The 16,921-nt window shown below is 42.8% G+C and overlaps 1 protein-coding gene across 2 annotated transcripts; it reads left to right on the top strand.

Moving 5' to 3' along the window:
* The first annotated feature begins 7,839 nt into the window (after positions 1 to 7,839).
* On the top strand, positions 7,840 to 15,951 carry RBM15 (RNA binding motif protein 15). 2 transcript variants are annotated; one of them, XM_001100087.5, is made up of 2 exons: positions 7,840 to 11,579; positions 15,581 to 15,951. In XM_001100087.5, exons 1-2 carry the CDS (start codon positions 8,717 to 8,719, stop codon positions 15,625 to 15,627), a joined length of 2,910 nt encoding a protein of 969 aa, XP_001100087.3. In that variant the 5' UTR covers positions 7,840 to 8,716; the 3' UTR covers positions 15,628 to 15,951. The 2 variants fall into 2 exon arrangements, with proteins under 2 accessions (XP_001100087.3, XP_077807895.1); XM_077951769.1 differs by lacking the exon at positions 15,581 to 15,951 and adding an exon at positions 14,811 to 15,028 and having other exon boundaries at positions 7,846 to 11,579.
* The last annotated feature ends 970 nt before the right edge of the window (positions 15,952 to 16,921 follow it).

The raw sequence follows: 16,921 nt of genomic DNA, 5'->3' as shown, positions 1-16,921 counted from the left end.
AGTAGGAGAAACGGCCTCCCTCCTCACTAAAAATACAAAAAATTAGCCAGGCGGGTGGTGCATGCCTATAATCCCAGTTACTCAGGAGGCTGAGGCAGGGGAATCATCAGAACCCAGGAGGCAGAGGTTGCAGTGAGCCAAGATCGTGCCATTGCACTCCAGCCTGGGCAACAAGAGTGAAACTCTGTCTCAAAAAATAAATAAATAAACAAAAAGTAAAAATAAAATAAGGAATAATAATGCTTACCATCATTCTTTCTATGTAACATTATATCAAAGATTCTATCAATCAAAGTCAGCACAGTAACACCAGAAAAGCAAAATCATAAGGATTAGAAAGGAAGAAATACTCTTACTATTTGTAGATGATATGACTGCCTACATAAAAAACTAAAAGAGGGTCAGGCACAATGGCTCATGCTTGTAATCCCAACACTTTGGGAAGCCAAGGTGGGGAGATCGCTTGAGCCCAGGAGTTCAAGATCAGCCTGGGCAATATGGTGAAACCTCATCTCTACTAAAAGTATAAAAACTGAGGTGAGAGGATCACCTGAGCCCAGGGAGGTCGAGGCTGCAGTCAGCTGGGATCACACCATTGCACTCCAGCCTGGGCAACAGAGTGAGACCCTGTCTCAAAAAAAAAAAAAAAAAAAAAAGGAAATTTAGCAAGGGGCTGTATTTCGAATCCTCACAACAGACAAATAAAAAGCATAATTTAATTTAAAAAGACACCATTACCAATAGTAACAAACCATACTAAAAGAGATGCAGGAGTACTCATCAAGTGTACAAATTTTGCTGAAGGAAATGAGATAAGACCTAATTAAATGAAAAAATATCCATATTCACTAAAATACTTTTTTAATAAGGAAAAATAATTTTTTTTTTTTGAGGCGGAGTCTGGCTCTCTTGCCCAGGCTGGAGTGCAGTGGCCGGATCTCAGCTCACTGCAAGCGCCGCCTCCTGGGTTCAGGCCATTCTCCTGCCTCAGCCTCCCGAGTAGCTGGGACTACAGGCGCCCGCCACCTTGCCCGGCTAGTCTTTTGTATTTTTTAGTAGAGACGGGGTTTCACTGTGTTAGCCAGGATGGTCTCGATCTCCTGACCTTGTGATCTGCCCGTCTCGGCCTCCCAAAGTGCTGGGATTACAGGCTTGAGCCACCGCGCCCGGCCAATAATTTTTTTATAGGGAGACTTTTTTTGCCTTTTTCTTTCCTTTTTGTGGAGAATGGGGTCTCGCTATGTTGCCCAGGCAGGTCTCAAACTCCTGGGCTCAAGCTATCCTCCCACCTCTGCCTCCGTAAGTGCTGGGATTACAGGTGTGAGCCACTCTGACTTATAATTTATAAGAAAGAACAAAAATTTCATATAGTCAAATACTGGCAGGGTTGGGGAAAGTGATGAGGATGTCTTAGACAAGATACAGAAAGTGCTAACTATAAAAGGTTGATAAATTCAATCTTATTTAAATTAAGAATTTGTTTCTTAAAAATCAGCTTAAATTGTGTGAAAAGATAAGCTACAACTAGAAAAAGATATTTGCCATACATACACTCTATGAAGGATTAGGATCAAGAACATGTGAAAAACTCATATACCTATAAGAAACATATAATTCAATAGAGGAGCAAAATACATGAATAGATATTTCATAGATGAAGAAATATATATGGCCAGTAAATTTATAAAGAGATATGCAACCTCACTAGTAACCAAGGAAATAAAATATCAAAACCACAGAGACATGCTATTTTATGTCCATTTGATTAAAAAAAGTTATAAAATGTTAGTGACAGGGATCAATAAGATCTCTTATACACTACTGATGAAATTGTAAATTGCTAACACCACTTTAGAAAACAATTTGACATTATCCTGTGAAACTGGACATTCAATATAACCCTTTTTTTTTTTTTCCTAAGAGACAAGGAGGGTTTCACTATATTACCCAGGCTGACCTCCTGGGCTCAAGTGATCTGTCCACCTTAGCCTTCTGAGTAGCTGGGATTACAGGCCAGCTTCAATATAACTTTTTAATCCAGTAATTCCACTCCTAGGTATCCTTCACCTCCCACCTCTCCATCCTATCCCAGGGGAATTCTTGCATGTGTGCCTCAGGACATATGAATAAGAATCTTCATCATAGCACTGTGTTAGGCCATTCTGCATTGCTATAAAGGAATACACAAGACTGGGGTAATTTATAAAGAAAAGAGGTTTTAACTGGCTCACAGTTCTGCAGGCTGTACAGGAAGCATGGTGCTGACATCTGCTCAGCTTCTGGTGAGGCCTTGGGCTGCTTACAATCATGGCAGAAGGCAAAGGGGGAGCCAGCATATCACATAGTGAGAGTGGGAGTGAGAGAGAGTGGAGTGGCATTTACTTTTAAACAACCAGAACTCTGGAGAACTTACTCACTATCACAAGGACAGCACCAAGCCATGAAGGATCCTCCCCCATGATCCAAATGCCTCTCGCCAGGCCCCACCACCGACACTGAAGATAACATTTCAACATGAGATTAGAGGGGACAACATTCAAACTATATCAAGCACTCTTCAAAATAGCACAAAAAGTAGAAAATATTCATAGCCCAAATCAAAAGAAGAATGGATATATACATAGTAGTATATTCAATATAATGGAATATTTTACAACAATGGAAATAACTATAGCTACTATGTATGATAACATGGAAGAATCATAGTAACACAAAAAATAAAAAATGGAAATCTCAGAAAATTATGTATAGTATGTTGTTCGAATACAAGTTTGTATAAAGTTCAAAAACAACCAAAATGAAAATAATATACTTTTAAAGTATGTGTGTGCACACATGTGCAAGCACACACACATATGAATTGTTTAAAATTCTTTTAAAAATTCTTTTACAAGGCAAGGATTGTTAAATGCTATATTCAGGATATCTATGAAGGTGGGCAGTAGACAGGATAGAGGAGCAGCATTTAGGTAGATGTAAATTACTAATTTTCTATTTATTTGAGTGCTGGATTGAGTGCTGGGTTCATAGATATTCATTATGTTATTAATAAATAATAATGTTGAAGGGCCCATATATGGACCATTGATGATTATATACCATGAATTAAGGATTACTATTAATCCAATTCTATGTACTCAAGTTCAAAAAGAAAATATATTAATAATAGCAATCAATTATATAGTGCTTACCATGTGCCAGGCACTGTTCTAAGTTTTTTATATGGTTTAACCCATTTAACCTCCCCAGTGAGGAGAAAACCAAGGCCCAGAGAGGTTACCAGTAACTCGTCTGAGGCCCATAGCAGAGCTGGGATTTAATCCAGGCTGGCAGGCTCCAGAGTCTGTACTCTTAATCATTACACCTATAAGGTGTCTAAATAAATGAGATAATTATATTAGGACTTAGTCATGAAGAAGTTATAGCAGAGTGCTTTCTATAAAAATATGAAGGGAGAAACCACATGGACGGCTCCGTAAGGATACTAAAACCCCCTGAATTGTATTACTTTGGATGGGTAAACTTTATGGTATATAAATTACATCTTAATAAAGCTGTTAAAAAAAAAACCTCACAGACCACAAATAGTGATTTTGTAACACAAACTGGTCCTGAATGACTGTTTGCTACTTTTGGGATTTAATATTTGCCTAAGGGTAAAAAGATACACTTTTTCTGCAGACCAAACAAAATAAACCTGACTGTCAAGACACTACTCACTTTATGGAGGAAGATGAAATAGAAAATTTTAATCTGCTATTATCGGTGGGAAAAATTTTTCAATTCCCAGCTTTAGCCTCTTTTTTGCATCTGCCAGGAAATTGGATGCCTCTCAACTCCGAAGATAGATTTCATATTGCAGTTGTAATTGTGTGTATATTGAGGATACACAAACAATAAAACCTAGGAAAGATGAGGGTGGAAAGAAGACATTTGACTGAAAACATACACATAAGTTTAAGATGCCAGTATGTTTTCAATCTTTATTAAGCTTAATTTATATACCATAAAGTTTATGCATTTAGAGTATACAATTCTAAAGTTAGCTGGGTGTGGTTGTGCATACCTGTATCCCAGCTACTTCAGAGGGTGAGGCAGGAGAATCCCCTCAACCCGGGAGATGGAGGCTTCAGTGAGCCAAGATTGCACCACTGCACTCCAGCCTAAGCAACTGAGCAACACTCCATCAAATAAATAAATAAATAAAATAAAGTATACAATTCAGTGGTTTTTTAGTATCCTTACAGAGCTGCTCTGATGCTCAGGGAATCTGCTGGTAACTTAACTCTGTTTTCTTTTTTTTTTTTTTTTGAGACGGAGTCTTGATCTGTCCTCCAGGCTGGAGTGCTATGGTGCCATTTCAGCTCACTGCAACCTCTGTTTCCTGGGTTCAAGCGATTTTCCTGCCTTAGCCTCCCCAGTAGCTGGGATCACAGGCATCTGCTACCACACCTGGCTAATTTTTGTATTTTTAGTAGAGACACAGGGTGGGGTTTCACCATATTGGCCATGTTGATCTCCAACTCCTGACCTCAAGTGATACACCTGTCTTGGTCTCCCAAAGTGCTGGGATTACAGGCGTAAGCCACTTTGTCCAGCCCTGTTTTCATGACCACTGAAGATCCTCCTCACCTAGGTCAGCTCTCCTCACAAATCTGGCCATTGATCACAAAGAGATCAAATGAAAGCTCGGGTTGCACCTTAACAATTCCATCATCAACAGCAAAAGAAGGGTTCAAAGTCCTGGCCAACTGAACCGTGGGTCACTTTTATCCACTTTTACACATGTGCCCTCTCTAAAGCACATATGTAAACCGAGGATAAAACCTAACTTGGTTGGGTACAGTGGCTCACATCTGTAATCCCAGTGCTTTGGGGAGGCTGAGATAGGAGGATCACTTGAGGCCAGGAGTTTGAAATAAGCCTGGGCAACACGGCTAGACCCCATTGCTACAAAAAATTTAAAAATTAGCTGAGTGTGGTGGTGTGTGCCTGTGGTCCTACCTACATGGGAGGCTGAACCGGGAAGATTGCTTGAGCCCAGGAATTTGAGGTTGCAGTGAGTTATGACTGCACCATTACACTCCAGCCTGGGTGACAGAGCAAGTCCCTGTCTCTAAAACTAAAACTAAAACAAAACAAAACAACAAAAAAGAAAAAAAAGAAAAGAAAAAACTCACTAAGCAGCTTTATGCTTTAAAGCAGGAGTTCCCAGCCCCCAGGCTGTGGACCAGTAATGGTCAGTTGCCTGTTAGGACATGGCTGCACAGCAGGTGAGGGGCAGGGGAGGGAGCATTACTGCCTGAGCTCCACCTCCTGACAGATCAGCAGAGGCACTAGATTCTCAGAGGAGGGCTAACCCTATTGTGAACGGAGTATGTGAGGGATGTCGGTTGTGTGTTCCTTATGAGAATCTAATGCCTGATGATCTGAGGTGGCACAGTTCCATGAAACTGGTCCCTGGTGCCAAAAAGATTGGGGACCACTGCTTTAAAGAACACAAAGGATTTTCAGGTAGTATCTGCTGGGAGCCAGGGAAGGGGGTAATTTTGGGGGCAAGAATACAAAGGAAATGAAAACAAATCATTTAACTACAGCATGGATCCAACTTATGTCATTATTCAGTTGTTGTGGAAACACACACACATGTACACACATACACATCACAGACAATATTTTGGCTGTTACTGTAATAGAATCTAGGCCTTTTCCATCTAAGCATAAAACTTACTAGTCCTCTTGGCTCCAGGCAGATTTTCAGTCCCCCTCGGCAAGCCTTTGTACTATAGCCAGCCGCGGGCAGTAGCTTCCATCAAGCTCTCCGGTATTTGAAGTGGCAAGCCACTAAGCTTGGCATGCCTCTGGTGCATGTTCACACAGACTGGGTGTCTGCTTGTCTCCCTGAATTATTTCTCTCAAATCTTGTGCTCCCTCAACCCCTATCATGAGGTCTGGAAAACTACTGATTTGGTCATTATCTTTTTCTTTGATCAGTGAGTCACCTTAGCAGGTCAATTTAGGTTAAAAAGTCACTCTAGTGCCTGGTTTATTATCTCAATTGACTGTTATATTGAGTAATTAGATAATGGCTTAACTTCAATTTCCATTTGTGGTCTATTAATATAACCCTGAAACATTTAAACCCAGGTAAAACTTTTTCTTTTATTTCATGCTTTTACAAATAATATGTTCATGTATTTTTTATCCTCCAGCATCCAGATTTTTATCTTTAAATACCATTTCCCACTAAAAGGAACCAGAGCTCTCTGGAGAAATGGCTGACTCCACAACTGGGGCAGGAAATGTATATCAGGTAAGTCTGCAGAAAACAATGGAGAAAGGAAGAGTGGGAAGAGTGATGCAGATGAAACAAGATTGACATGATTTGATAATTGTTGAAGTAGGGTGTTGGGTACACGTGGGAGTTCTTTATTCTTTTATGTATTTTAAACTTTTTCCATAAAAATAGTTTAAGGAAAGTTAAAAATGTTATTTTCTAAACTGAAGGAGTAATAGCGCGCCCTTTGTAGAAACAAAAGATTTCTACAAAGAAAAGTGAAGTCTCCCTCCGACTCCAGATCCTTACACCCCTCCTCAGGGCAATCCTAGGAACAATTTCCCACGTAGTTGTCAAGAAAGTTTCCACGAAAATATTTTTAAATGTACATACTCATAAAATACAAATATTTTTAAAACCACAAATGGTAGCGTATTATACACGTTATTTTATGCCTTCTGAAGTTTTATTTCCTATTTTAATACAATGAATATGTCTACACATTACAATATTGTGGATTTTTATGCTTTACAATTGAGCTTCTTCCTTCAAGTTTCTTTGATTTATTCAAGAGATAAAAGGCCTACAGCTTCATATTCCTCAGGATTATTTACAAAAAGAAGGATGGCTCAGCCAAGGCTAAATTTAGGTTACAGTTCCTAATATTAACAGTTTTCAAGTTTAGGTTTCAGCTTTTGGGACATTATTGTTATCCTGAAAAATGTCATGTTTAAAAACACCTCACACCTCTACTATAGATTGGATCTTGGGAAATAGGGTTGAGGACGGGATCAATATAACCTCCGCCCCGGCGCATACCCGGGAGAGCTGCAGACGGTCTAAAGGATGTGGTGACCTCAGCGCTGCGTCCCTGCAGCAACCGGCGAGTGCTGGGGCACAGGCCATATCCCCCTAAGCTCGGCATCGCCTGCACCTCTCACAGGTGCTCTGTCCGCCACAGTAACGCTCTATGGAAATTAAAGTTGTAAGGCGAACGACAGAAGGAGCCAAACGAAGTGGATCCGGAGCGGCCACAAGGTGCCTGTGCTGCTGGCTTTTAACACACAAAAAGAGGAGTGCCAAGGAATACAAGAAGCCACAGGGGGAATAAAAAGCGACATATCTGCATGGAGCCTAAATTTCGCTCGATGATTTTCAGGGAAGAAGCATTACATATTAAAAACAAACATTGCTATTTTACGGGAATACCGGATTTAAAAATCCACACAGATTCGCAACATAAAACAGGCAGCCCAAAGACACGTCCGCGGTGTCCTGACAGTTCCGGCTCCGCCCGCGGGCCACGAGGCGGGGATCGACGGTCACTCCCCTCGGTTGCCCAGAGTACTTGGGCGGCAACGGGGAGCGCCGGGGGGAGACAAGCTCCTGGGCTAGGGCTGCGTCTCAGCCACCTTACTTAGCTCTCGAGGTCCCGCGTGTTACGTGTTAGCACCGCCCCGGGGCGTCAGCGTGACCCGGGGCTGCAGGAACCGTGAACTCCCTGCCCCGCGGGCCCAGGTGACCGCGGGCATCGCTATCCCGCGCGCGGGGGGCGGGGCTTCCCCCGGCTGTACACTCAGCTACCACAGCGACATAAGATGGTGTCCGCTAGGCGTCCCAGGACGGCTTCCTAAGGGACTGGAGGGCCCCGACAGCCGGAGAGTCTGCCCCGCCCCTTGGCCGGCACAGGTAGGACGGCGGGGAGCTCAGAAGTTTCGAACTCCAAGGGCCGAAGCACAGCCAAATACCCCACGGAACTTAACAAATGTTTGTGGGGAGAACGCCAAAAACGCGGGGAGGCGGGGCTGGCGCACAGTCACCCTCTCGCGACATCTAAGTGACGTCGCATAGCAAGCACGTGTTCTAGTCTTTCACCTTCAGTCAGCCTCCTCCGTTATATGGGCCTACCCCTTTAAGCGAGTGATGGACAGTTACTTCAGCCTATCAACTTCCTTGCAGACATCCAATCAGATTTAAACTTCTTTTAGCCGCCGGAGGAGTTGGAAAAAGGGGGTCGAAAGAGGGAGCTCACCGTCTCTCGCGATATCGCTGTGAGCCTGCCTCTCGAAAAAACGCCGAAACTTGGCCCCACCTCCCAAATAGTGGTTTAAAGGACGGGTTTATAAGCCAATGAAAGGGATGAGGAGGCGGGGTTGCTGCTTTCACTGAGCAAGAAGTACCGTTACAGGGCAGACTTTTTGTCCAATCAACACAGCTACACTTTGGGTCACGTGACCGCAGAGTGCGAGGGGCGGAGCTACAGCCTGGCGCGAGGAACCGTTAAGATAGACAACAAATGTAACCAATGAGGTACTCTGACTAGGGGGTTGGGAACCCAATAACAGTGGTTGGGCGGGCGCCTTCCTGGAGCGCGGGGAGATGTAAAGATAGACAAATAATTTTCCCAATGAGACTGTAGAAGAGAGAGCTAATTGGCCAATGAGGACTGCGGGGCGGGACCCTGTGCCGCGGCGGAGTCCAAGATGGCGGCGTGCGGTTCCGCTGTGTGAAACGAGCGCGGGGCGGCGGGTTGATCAGCTCCGCGGAGACGACCTCCGAGGACCCGCAACAATGAAGGGAAAAGAGCGCTCGCCAGTCAAGGCCAAACGCTCCCGTGGTGGTGAGGACTCGACTTCCCGCGGAGAGCGGAGCAAGAAGTTAGGGGGCTCTGGTGGCAGCAATGGGAGCAGCAGCGGAAAGACCGATAGCGGCGGCGGGTCGCGGCGGAGTCTCCACCTGGACAAGTCCAGCAGTCGAGGTGGCAGCCGCGAGTATGACACCGGTGGGGGCAGCTCCAGTAGCCGCTTGCATAGTTATAGCTCCCCGAGCACCAAAAATTCTTCGGGCGGGGGCGAGTCGCGCAGCAGCTCCCGGGGTGGAGGCGGGGAGTCACGTTCCTCTGGGGCCGCCTCCTCAGCTCCCGGCGGCGGGGACGGCGCGGAATACAAGACTCTGAAGATAAGCGAGTTGGGGTCCCAGCTTAGTGACGAAGCGGTGGAGGACGGCCTGTTTCATGAGTTCAAACGTTTCGGTGATGTAAGTGTCAAAATCAGTCATCTGTCGGGTTCTGGCAGCGGGGATGAGCGGGTAGCCTTTGTGAACTTCCGGCGGCCAGAGGACGCGCGGGCGGCCAAGCATGCCAGAGGCCGCCTGGTGCTCTATGACCGGCCTCTGAAGATAGAAGCTGTGTATGTGAGCCGGCGCCGCAGCCGCTCCCCTTTAGACAAAGATACTTATCCTCCTTCAGCCAGCGTGGTCGGGGCCTCTGTAGGTGGTCACCGGCACCCCCCTGGAGGTGGTGGAGGCCAGAGATCACTTTCCCCTGGTGGCGCTGCTTTAGGATACAGAGACTACCGGCTGCAGCAGTTGGCTCTTGGCCGCCTGCCCCCTCCACCTCCGCCACCATTGCCTCGAGAGCTGGAGAGAGAAAGAGACTACCCGTTCTATGAGAGAGTGCGCCCTGCATACAGTCTTGAGCCAAGGGTGGGAGCTGGAGCAGGTGCTGCTCCTTTCAGAGAAGTGGATGAGATTTCACCCGAGGATGATCAGCGAGCTAACCGGACGCTTTTCTTGGGCAACCTAGACATCACTGTAACGGAGAATGATCTAAGAAGGGCGTTTGATCGCTTTGGAGTCATCACAGAAGTAGATATCAAGAGGCCTTCTCGCGGCCAGACTAGTACTTACGGCTTTCTCAAATTTGAGAACTTAGATATGTCTCACCGGGCCAAATTAGCAATGTCCGGCAAAATTATAATTCGGAATCCTATCAAAATTGGTTATGGTAAAGCTACACCTACCACCCGCCTCTGGGTGGGAGGCCTGGGACCTTGGGTTCCTCTTGCTGCCCTGGCACGAGAATTTGATCGATTTGGCACCATACGCACCATAGACTACCGAAAAGGTGATAGTTGGGCATATATCCAGTATGAAAGCCTGGATGCAGCGCATGCTGCCTGGACCCATATGCGGGGCTTCCCACTTGGTGGCCCAGATCGACGCCTTAGAGTAGACTTTGCCGACACCGAACATCGTTACCAGCAGCAGTATCTGCAGCCTCTGCCCTTGACTCATTATGAGCTGGTGACAGATGCTTTTGGACATCGGGCACCTGACCCTTTGAGGGGTGCTCGGGATAGGACACCACCCTTACTATACAGAGATCGTGATAGGGACCTTTATCCTGACTCTGATTGGGTGCCACCCCCACCCCCAGTCCGAGAACGCAGCACTCGGACTGCAGCTACTTCTGTGCCTGCTTACGAGCCACTGGATAGCCTTGATCGCAGGCGGGATGGTTGGTCCTTGGACCGGGACAGAGGTGATCGAGATCTGCCCAGCAGCAGAGACCAGCCTAGGAAGCGAAGGCTGCCTGAGGAGAGTGGAGGACGTCATCTGGATAGGTCTCCTGAGAGTGACCGCCCACGAAAACGTCACTGCGCTCCTTCTCCTGACCGCAGTCCAGAATTGAGCAGTAGCCGGGATCGTTACAACAGCGACAATGATCGATCTTCCCGTCTTCTCTTGGAAAGGCCCTCTCCAATCAGAGACAGACGAGGTAGTTTGGAGAAGAGCCAGGGTGACAAGCGAGACCGTAAAAACTCTGCATCAGCTGAACGAGATAGGAAGCACCGGACAACTGCTCCCACTGAGGGAAAAAGCCCTCTGAAAAAAGAAGACCGCTCTGATGGGAGTGCACCTAGCACCAGCACTGCTTCCTGCAAGCTGAAGTCCCCGTCCCAGAAACAGGATGGGGGGACAGCCCCTGCGGCAGCAGCCTCTCCCAAACTCTGTTTGGCCTGGCAGGGCATGCTTCTACTGAAGAACAGCAACTTTCCTTCCAACATGCATCTGTTGCAGGGTGACCTCCAAGTGGCTAGTAGTCTTCTTGTGGAGGGTTCAACTGGAGGCAAAGTGGCCCAGCTCAAGATCACTCAGCGTCTCCGTTTGGACCAGCCCAAGTTGGATGAAGTAACTCGACGCATCAAAGTAGCAGGGCCCAATGGTTATGCCATTCTTCTGGCTGTGCCTGGAAGTTCTGACAGCCGGTCTTCCTCTTCCTCAGCTGCATCAGACACTGCCACTTCTACTCAGAGGCCACTTAGGAACCTTGTGTCCTATTTAAAGCAAAAGCAGGCAGCCGGGGTGATCAGCCTCCCTGTGGGGGGCAACAAAGACAAGGAAAACACCGGGGTCCTTCATGCCTTCCCACCTTGTGAGTTCTCCCAGCAGTTCCTGGATTCCCCTGCCAAGGCACTGGCCAAATCTGAAGAAGATTACCTGGTCATGATCATTGTCCGTGGTGCGTCCTAAAGTCCATGTGTAACTTGTATTTACTACTTTGACATGGTTCCTGTTTTGTGATGTGTAATGGGATACAGCATCAGATGCAATTTTCTTTTTAGTTGTTAGTTGTAGCATTTTCTTTTTTATATTTTTATAAACGTCTTTAAAATAGAAATCAGGACAGTTTAGCTATTTTTTTGTTTGTTTAGCTATTATTTTAAGTGAAAGGGATGCCCTAAAGGTTAGCAGGCAGACAGATTTGCTTTAATTAGGAGTTCCCACCCTTATGAGTAATTTTTTTCCTCTATTCAGTTTTTTTTTTTTTTAATCTTGAGCCTAAAAAATCCTCTGAGTTACAAAACCAAAACTTTGAAAAGTCAGAATTTGGAGAAAGGAGTCCACTGACCATACAAAGAGAGTAATAGCCACCTAAAAATGACTTGATTGGTGTGTAGGTAGATAATTCTTTTACCAGAAATGTGTGTGACTGAAATTTGATCAGGGATCTCAAAGGTATGCTGGTAAATTGTTTAGCAATGTAATTATTTTAATCAGGTATTTGAATATTAAGATACAGTTTATTCCCAGAGAGTTTGCTTTAACATGCATTTTTAAAATCATTTGTTCTAGAGTTCTGTATCCCGTGTATGCACTTTTGGTTTGTAGCAGTAACTGTTCAGTAAAAATTAAGGACTATGTTACAAACCATATATGTCTTATGCTTACACTAGTATGCAAGAAGTGAGTAGGTGCTTTTAAAATCAGAATTCTTTGGTCAGTTATTGGTGTGTGGTGATGTTTTTACTGACTTTTTCAGAGAGGTGTAGCAGGTACAGTTCTAATTGTGCATATTTCAAAACTGTTCTTCATCAAAGATGAGTTTTTGATTTTGTATCCATTCAAATTTCTGGTTTCAATAATAGAAAGAAGAGTTGTCTGCAGGCTCGTAGTCATCTTTTATTTCAGTGGGCATTTAAAGCAGCCATATTTGGATTGCAGACTTTCTTAAAAAGTCATCATAAAATGCCTTTGACATGCTCTCTTAAAATTTTGCTTGTCTTTTTATTTTCATATTTAAACAGTAGTGACATTACATTATTGGAAATGTTTTGAACATTTTGGAAATTTTATGTTTAGTATTCTCACTGCTGTCCAGCTACGGAATTGAAATGTCAGTGTAGGAAAATCTTTTTTTATTGTTTTATTTTCCCAGACACCTGGAATTAATACAGGATCATTTAACTTACCCTCACAGTTTTTTTTTTTCAAAGGTGATAATGACATCAACCTCTGGTTCTCAACAAGGACTTTTGCTGCTTAACAGTAATGGATTTTTTTTTTTTTTAAATCTATCCCCTCTGTCCCACCCCTAATTTGTCAGGTCATTAGTAAGTATATTTTTCTCCCTTGATTTAAATGCTGAAGACTTCAGCTAAGGCCCTTGATATTTAATTATGATTAGAGACTTTTGGACCTTCTGGATCATGGTCATGTTTCTGTTCTGTGAAAGTGACTTAACTTGAAGCCTGGCAGAACCCAACTGTTTTCTTTCTGTTATCAAAGCTGGAAGTTTTGAAATAGCACCAATAATAACCCAGGGAAATGTCATGTAATTTTTATTTTCCATTATGACAGGTGTCTAATGCATGTCAGCACGAAAGTGTCATCACTGCTGTGTCATCCCTTTGGTTTTCACTATGCATTTATAATTTTTTTAAGTTTGCAGGTTTTGTGGGGGTTTTTTTGTTTGTTTCTTTTTAAACTGGAAAAACTAGCCATTTTGAGAGAAGGAGGGTTCTAGGCTATGAGCATGAAGGTCCTTGTACCTCTTAGGAAAATACTATGCTTCTTGCTTTCAAAAAGCAGTGCTTGGTTTGGAGTAGACACCTGTTCAGAAACTAATGCAAGTGTGAAGTCTGTGCATACATGGGCTCATAGTATAATTTGTGGCCAGCTACATTTTTCCAGTTTAAATAATCTCACTAACCATTAACTTTTGAGTATCTTTTGTTGAGATAAGTTGGACAAATGATTTTGCTCTTTTGGAGAGTGAAGTCCATGACATCTAATTTTACTATCATCCAAAATGTGTGTTTTATTTCTTTTCTTTTTCTTTCTTTTTTTTTTTTTTTTTTTTTGTTAGTGTGACAGCTTACAGAAGAGTACTATGGTTTTGCTCCATGTTTGTTTGAATCTTTACCTGACATTGCTACTTTTGTTAGGTCTGGGCAATTTGTGCTTCAGTGTTTTTGAAACAATGGCTTGATACCATTTCTAAATGTATGTATTATAAAAAACTAATTATGTTTAGTTGGTCATTACCTACGAGTGCCATAGTCCACATGAACCGCTTATTTGTACTGCCTATTCTTTTGTGCGGGTTCATAATATCCATAAAGTATCTAGTTAAACCTTAAGAATTCGAATGAAAACAAAAGTCTACAACTGGTTCTACTTCTCATTAGCCAGGATTTAATAATCCCAACGTTGGATGTTCTTTGTAACAACCAATTTTTTTCTTTTTTCTTTAATTATTTTAATGTAGTTGATTTTTCTGAAACTCAGTTAAAATGAATGGAAAGAAAACTTCAGGATATCATTTAATGACTATTAAGTATTATTGGTAAAAATGTGAAGATAAGACTTTTAGATCACAGCTTCCAATTTTATGGGAAATTAAGCAATCAATACCTAGCCAATAGTTCTGCTTAACTTACTGGTTAAGTATTTTGTTGGGATTCCTGTAAATAATTTTTCACACAAAGTTTTAAATTCCTGGTGTACTTTGACTCTCAACTGAGAGTGGATAGAGTTTTTCTTTTGAGGATTACATCTTAAAATGTCCATCCCCTGACTGGTTATAAGCATTTGTCACCTTTTGAAGGTAAAATATACTCTGGCCCTTCTTGACTCACTTACAGGTCATTTTAGGTCCAGTAGTAAGAGTCAGGTGTTTGGTTTTTGCTTTCAGAGTCAAACATTGTTTAGGTTTATTTAAAAACTATTAGCAGGTTTTCACTGACAATGCTTTTTTAAAAATAAAAAATGTAAGTCCAGTTTTTAAAGACAGATTTTTCATTATGCATATACAGCTTGAACTATAGTTTGGGTCCATATAGGAACCATTCACCAAAAACTCTGGTAACAGAATTAGGAAATCCTCTTGAGAAGAGGGCCTTAATGACCTTTTATGTGAAAAAAATTTTGGAGAGAATTTCTGGACATTTTTTTTCTGTCTCTGCCACAGTGTTTGGTTTTGAGATAGGAGTTAGGTATGAGAACAAGAAGAGAGAAAACATGGCGCTGACCTTGTTACAGTGGTTATAGTGGTGTCCCTAAAGGGAGAAAATGATTTCAGGTAACCACAGTGAAATGTTAAGCTTAATGAAGAGTTTTATATGTATGGTTTAAAACAGAGTTGAAAAGTGAGAGTCCTGAAGTGTTCTTTGGCTGTTTAACAATTATTTGTATGAGTGTTTTCTTAAAATAATGGCTGTTGTCTTTGGTAACACAGATGAGGGTGGATTTTTAAATGGCTTTGTATCGACCCCTTTCTACAATAATGGAGTAGTCTGTGTTGCTCCATATAAATTACAGAACGAAAATAGATGGGGCAAAATTTGACTAAACTTCACCTTTTTATAGTTTCACTTTTTAAGTTATATTTAGAATATATTGATAGATTATAAATTGATTGTGAAACTTTTTTCTGAATTTTTTCGACATGTTTTACTCAGTTACATGAGTATAAAGGATATTTTCAGTCCTGTTATCTTCAATTGCAGTCTTTAAAAAAACCCACCCTATTGTTCTACTTGTTATATGTCTATTCATACAGTAAATTCATTTCAAGGTTTATGCCAGTGGGTATTATTGGTGCTTTTTGAAGTTGAGGTGAACCATCCAGGAAGGTCTTGTTAATGTTATGTTCATCTATAATGGCATAGGGGAAATATATATATTTTTAATATTGTAAACATTTGTACTGAATAACCTTTTTTTCCCCCCCTCCGCAAGCAAAACTGGTTGAACAGCGGATGAAGATATGGAATTCAAAGCTCTAATGGACCTTTTTGAAGAGAAGTTGTGGCTTATGTGGAGTTTACATGGGCCTCTGATGGAAGAAAGCTAATCTGTTTAGTATTTGTGCATTTTACTAAAATGGCAGCTTAAAGTTGTGTATCTGCTATTGTGATGCCAATGCCGGTGTTTTAAGTGGAAAAAAAAATGACCTCTTTGCTTTGTGCTGTGTACACAAGATTTCTGGAAAAGTAAAGAAAAACCCTTTTTATGGCTCACACAGCTTAAGAGTAGCTGTCTCTCAAACGTGCGCTCACAGTTGAGCTGCTTTTGTTTTATTCTAAATAAATTGTTTCTTTTGAGGAAAATGTTTTTCTGCCTGGAAGTGAATTGACGGCAAACCTTTGACCCCTTTGTTTGCAGCCGAGGGGGTACTTGCTGCTGCTCAGATCTTGTATGTCTTGAGCAAGAAGCAGGGAGACCATCAATTTCATTTTGACTATCACGGTGTGTCAATTCTGAAGGATCACTAGTGTTACTGTTGACCCCCTTTGTTTGCAGTGAAGGGGATCATTTGCTTCTCGGTTCTCAACGTGATGAGGAAATGGTGCTGTTTGCTGGCACGCAAGAAGCCGGGGCAGGCACCCTAAGCCTCACCACAGTGCCTGAGTCGGGGGCTTTTGCTGGTTTGAAGAGCTGGAGTTGCTGAAATTTAAGTTTTGATTTATTTTGTTCACCCATCACGTTTGGCCTTAGTTTCATTTTTAATTTGAAGAAAAGTTTGAAATTGCTTTATCTTGCACTTAACATTTGCACCAAATTGCCAAAAGAAGGAGAAATACTCCGTTTGCTTTTTAAATGTTAATGATGATGTTAATAAAGCCTTTCCTGACACATTTGAGGAGCTCCTCCGTCTCCAGGGGCTTCTTACCAGAGTTATGCAGTGATGGGTTTAGTTCTGAATGGATGAAGAGTTCCTGAGAGCTAGCGTTTGTAATTAGAACCGTTACTTGGTATCTGTGCCTTATTTGACCTTTGGTTCTACATGCCTTGGATGTGCATGCACCGTGACGGTTTCATAGGTACGAACGCACACTCAGGCCCAGTCACTTCGGTTGGTAGTACAGATTGTGAGGAAAAAGATGGAGGCATCCTTAAGGAGGAAAAATGTTTGCCTTTAGTTCCTGCATTATCCTGTACAGGGGCTCCTGAGTTTTGGAAGCCTGTTCCCAGTACAGGAGAACAACTCCCCTGTTTGCAGCAGCAGACTTCGGTGCACAGTGACAACGCTGGAGTTCAAGAGGAAGCCAGCAATGCTGCACCATTGGCTTCAGACAC

This window comes from Macaca mulatta, chromosome 1 (assembly GCF_049350105.2).
Source record: "Macaca mulatta isolate MMU2019108-1 chromosome 1, T2T-MMU8v2.0, whole genome shotgun sequence".
NCBI classification, from domain to species: domain Eukaryota; kingdom Metazoa; phylum Chordata; class Mammalia; order Primates; family Cercopithecidae; genus Macaca; species Macaca mulatta.
The sequence above is the reverse complement of the archived record's forward strand: the minus strand, read 5'-3'. Positions and strand labels throughout refer to the sequence as shown.

Coding starts and splice junctions, on each gene's coding strand:
- RBM15 (XM_077951769.1), top strand. CDS start 8,717: ATGAGGACTGCGGGGCGGGACCCTGTGCCGCGGCGGAGTCCAAGATGG. Junction 11,580..14,810: donor GGTCATGATCATTGTCCGTG/GTGCGTCCTAAA, acceptor TCTCTGCCACAG/TGTTTGGTTTTGAGATAGGA.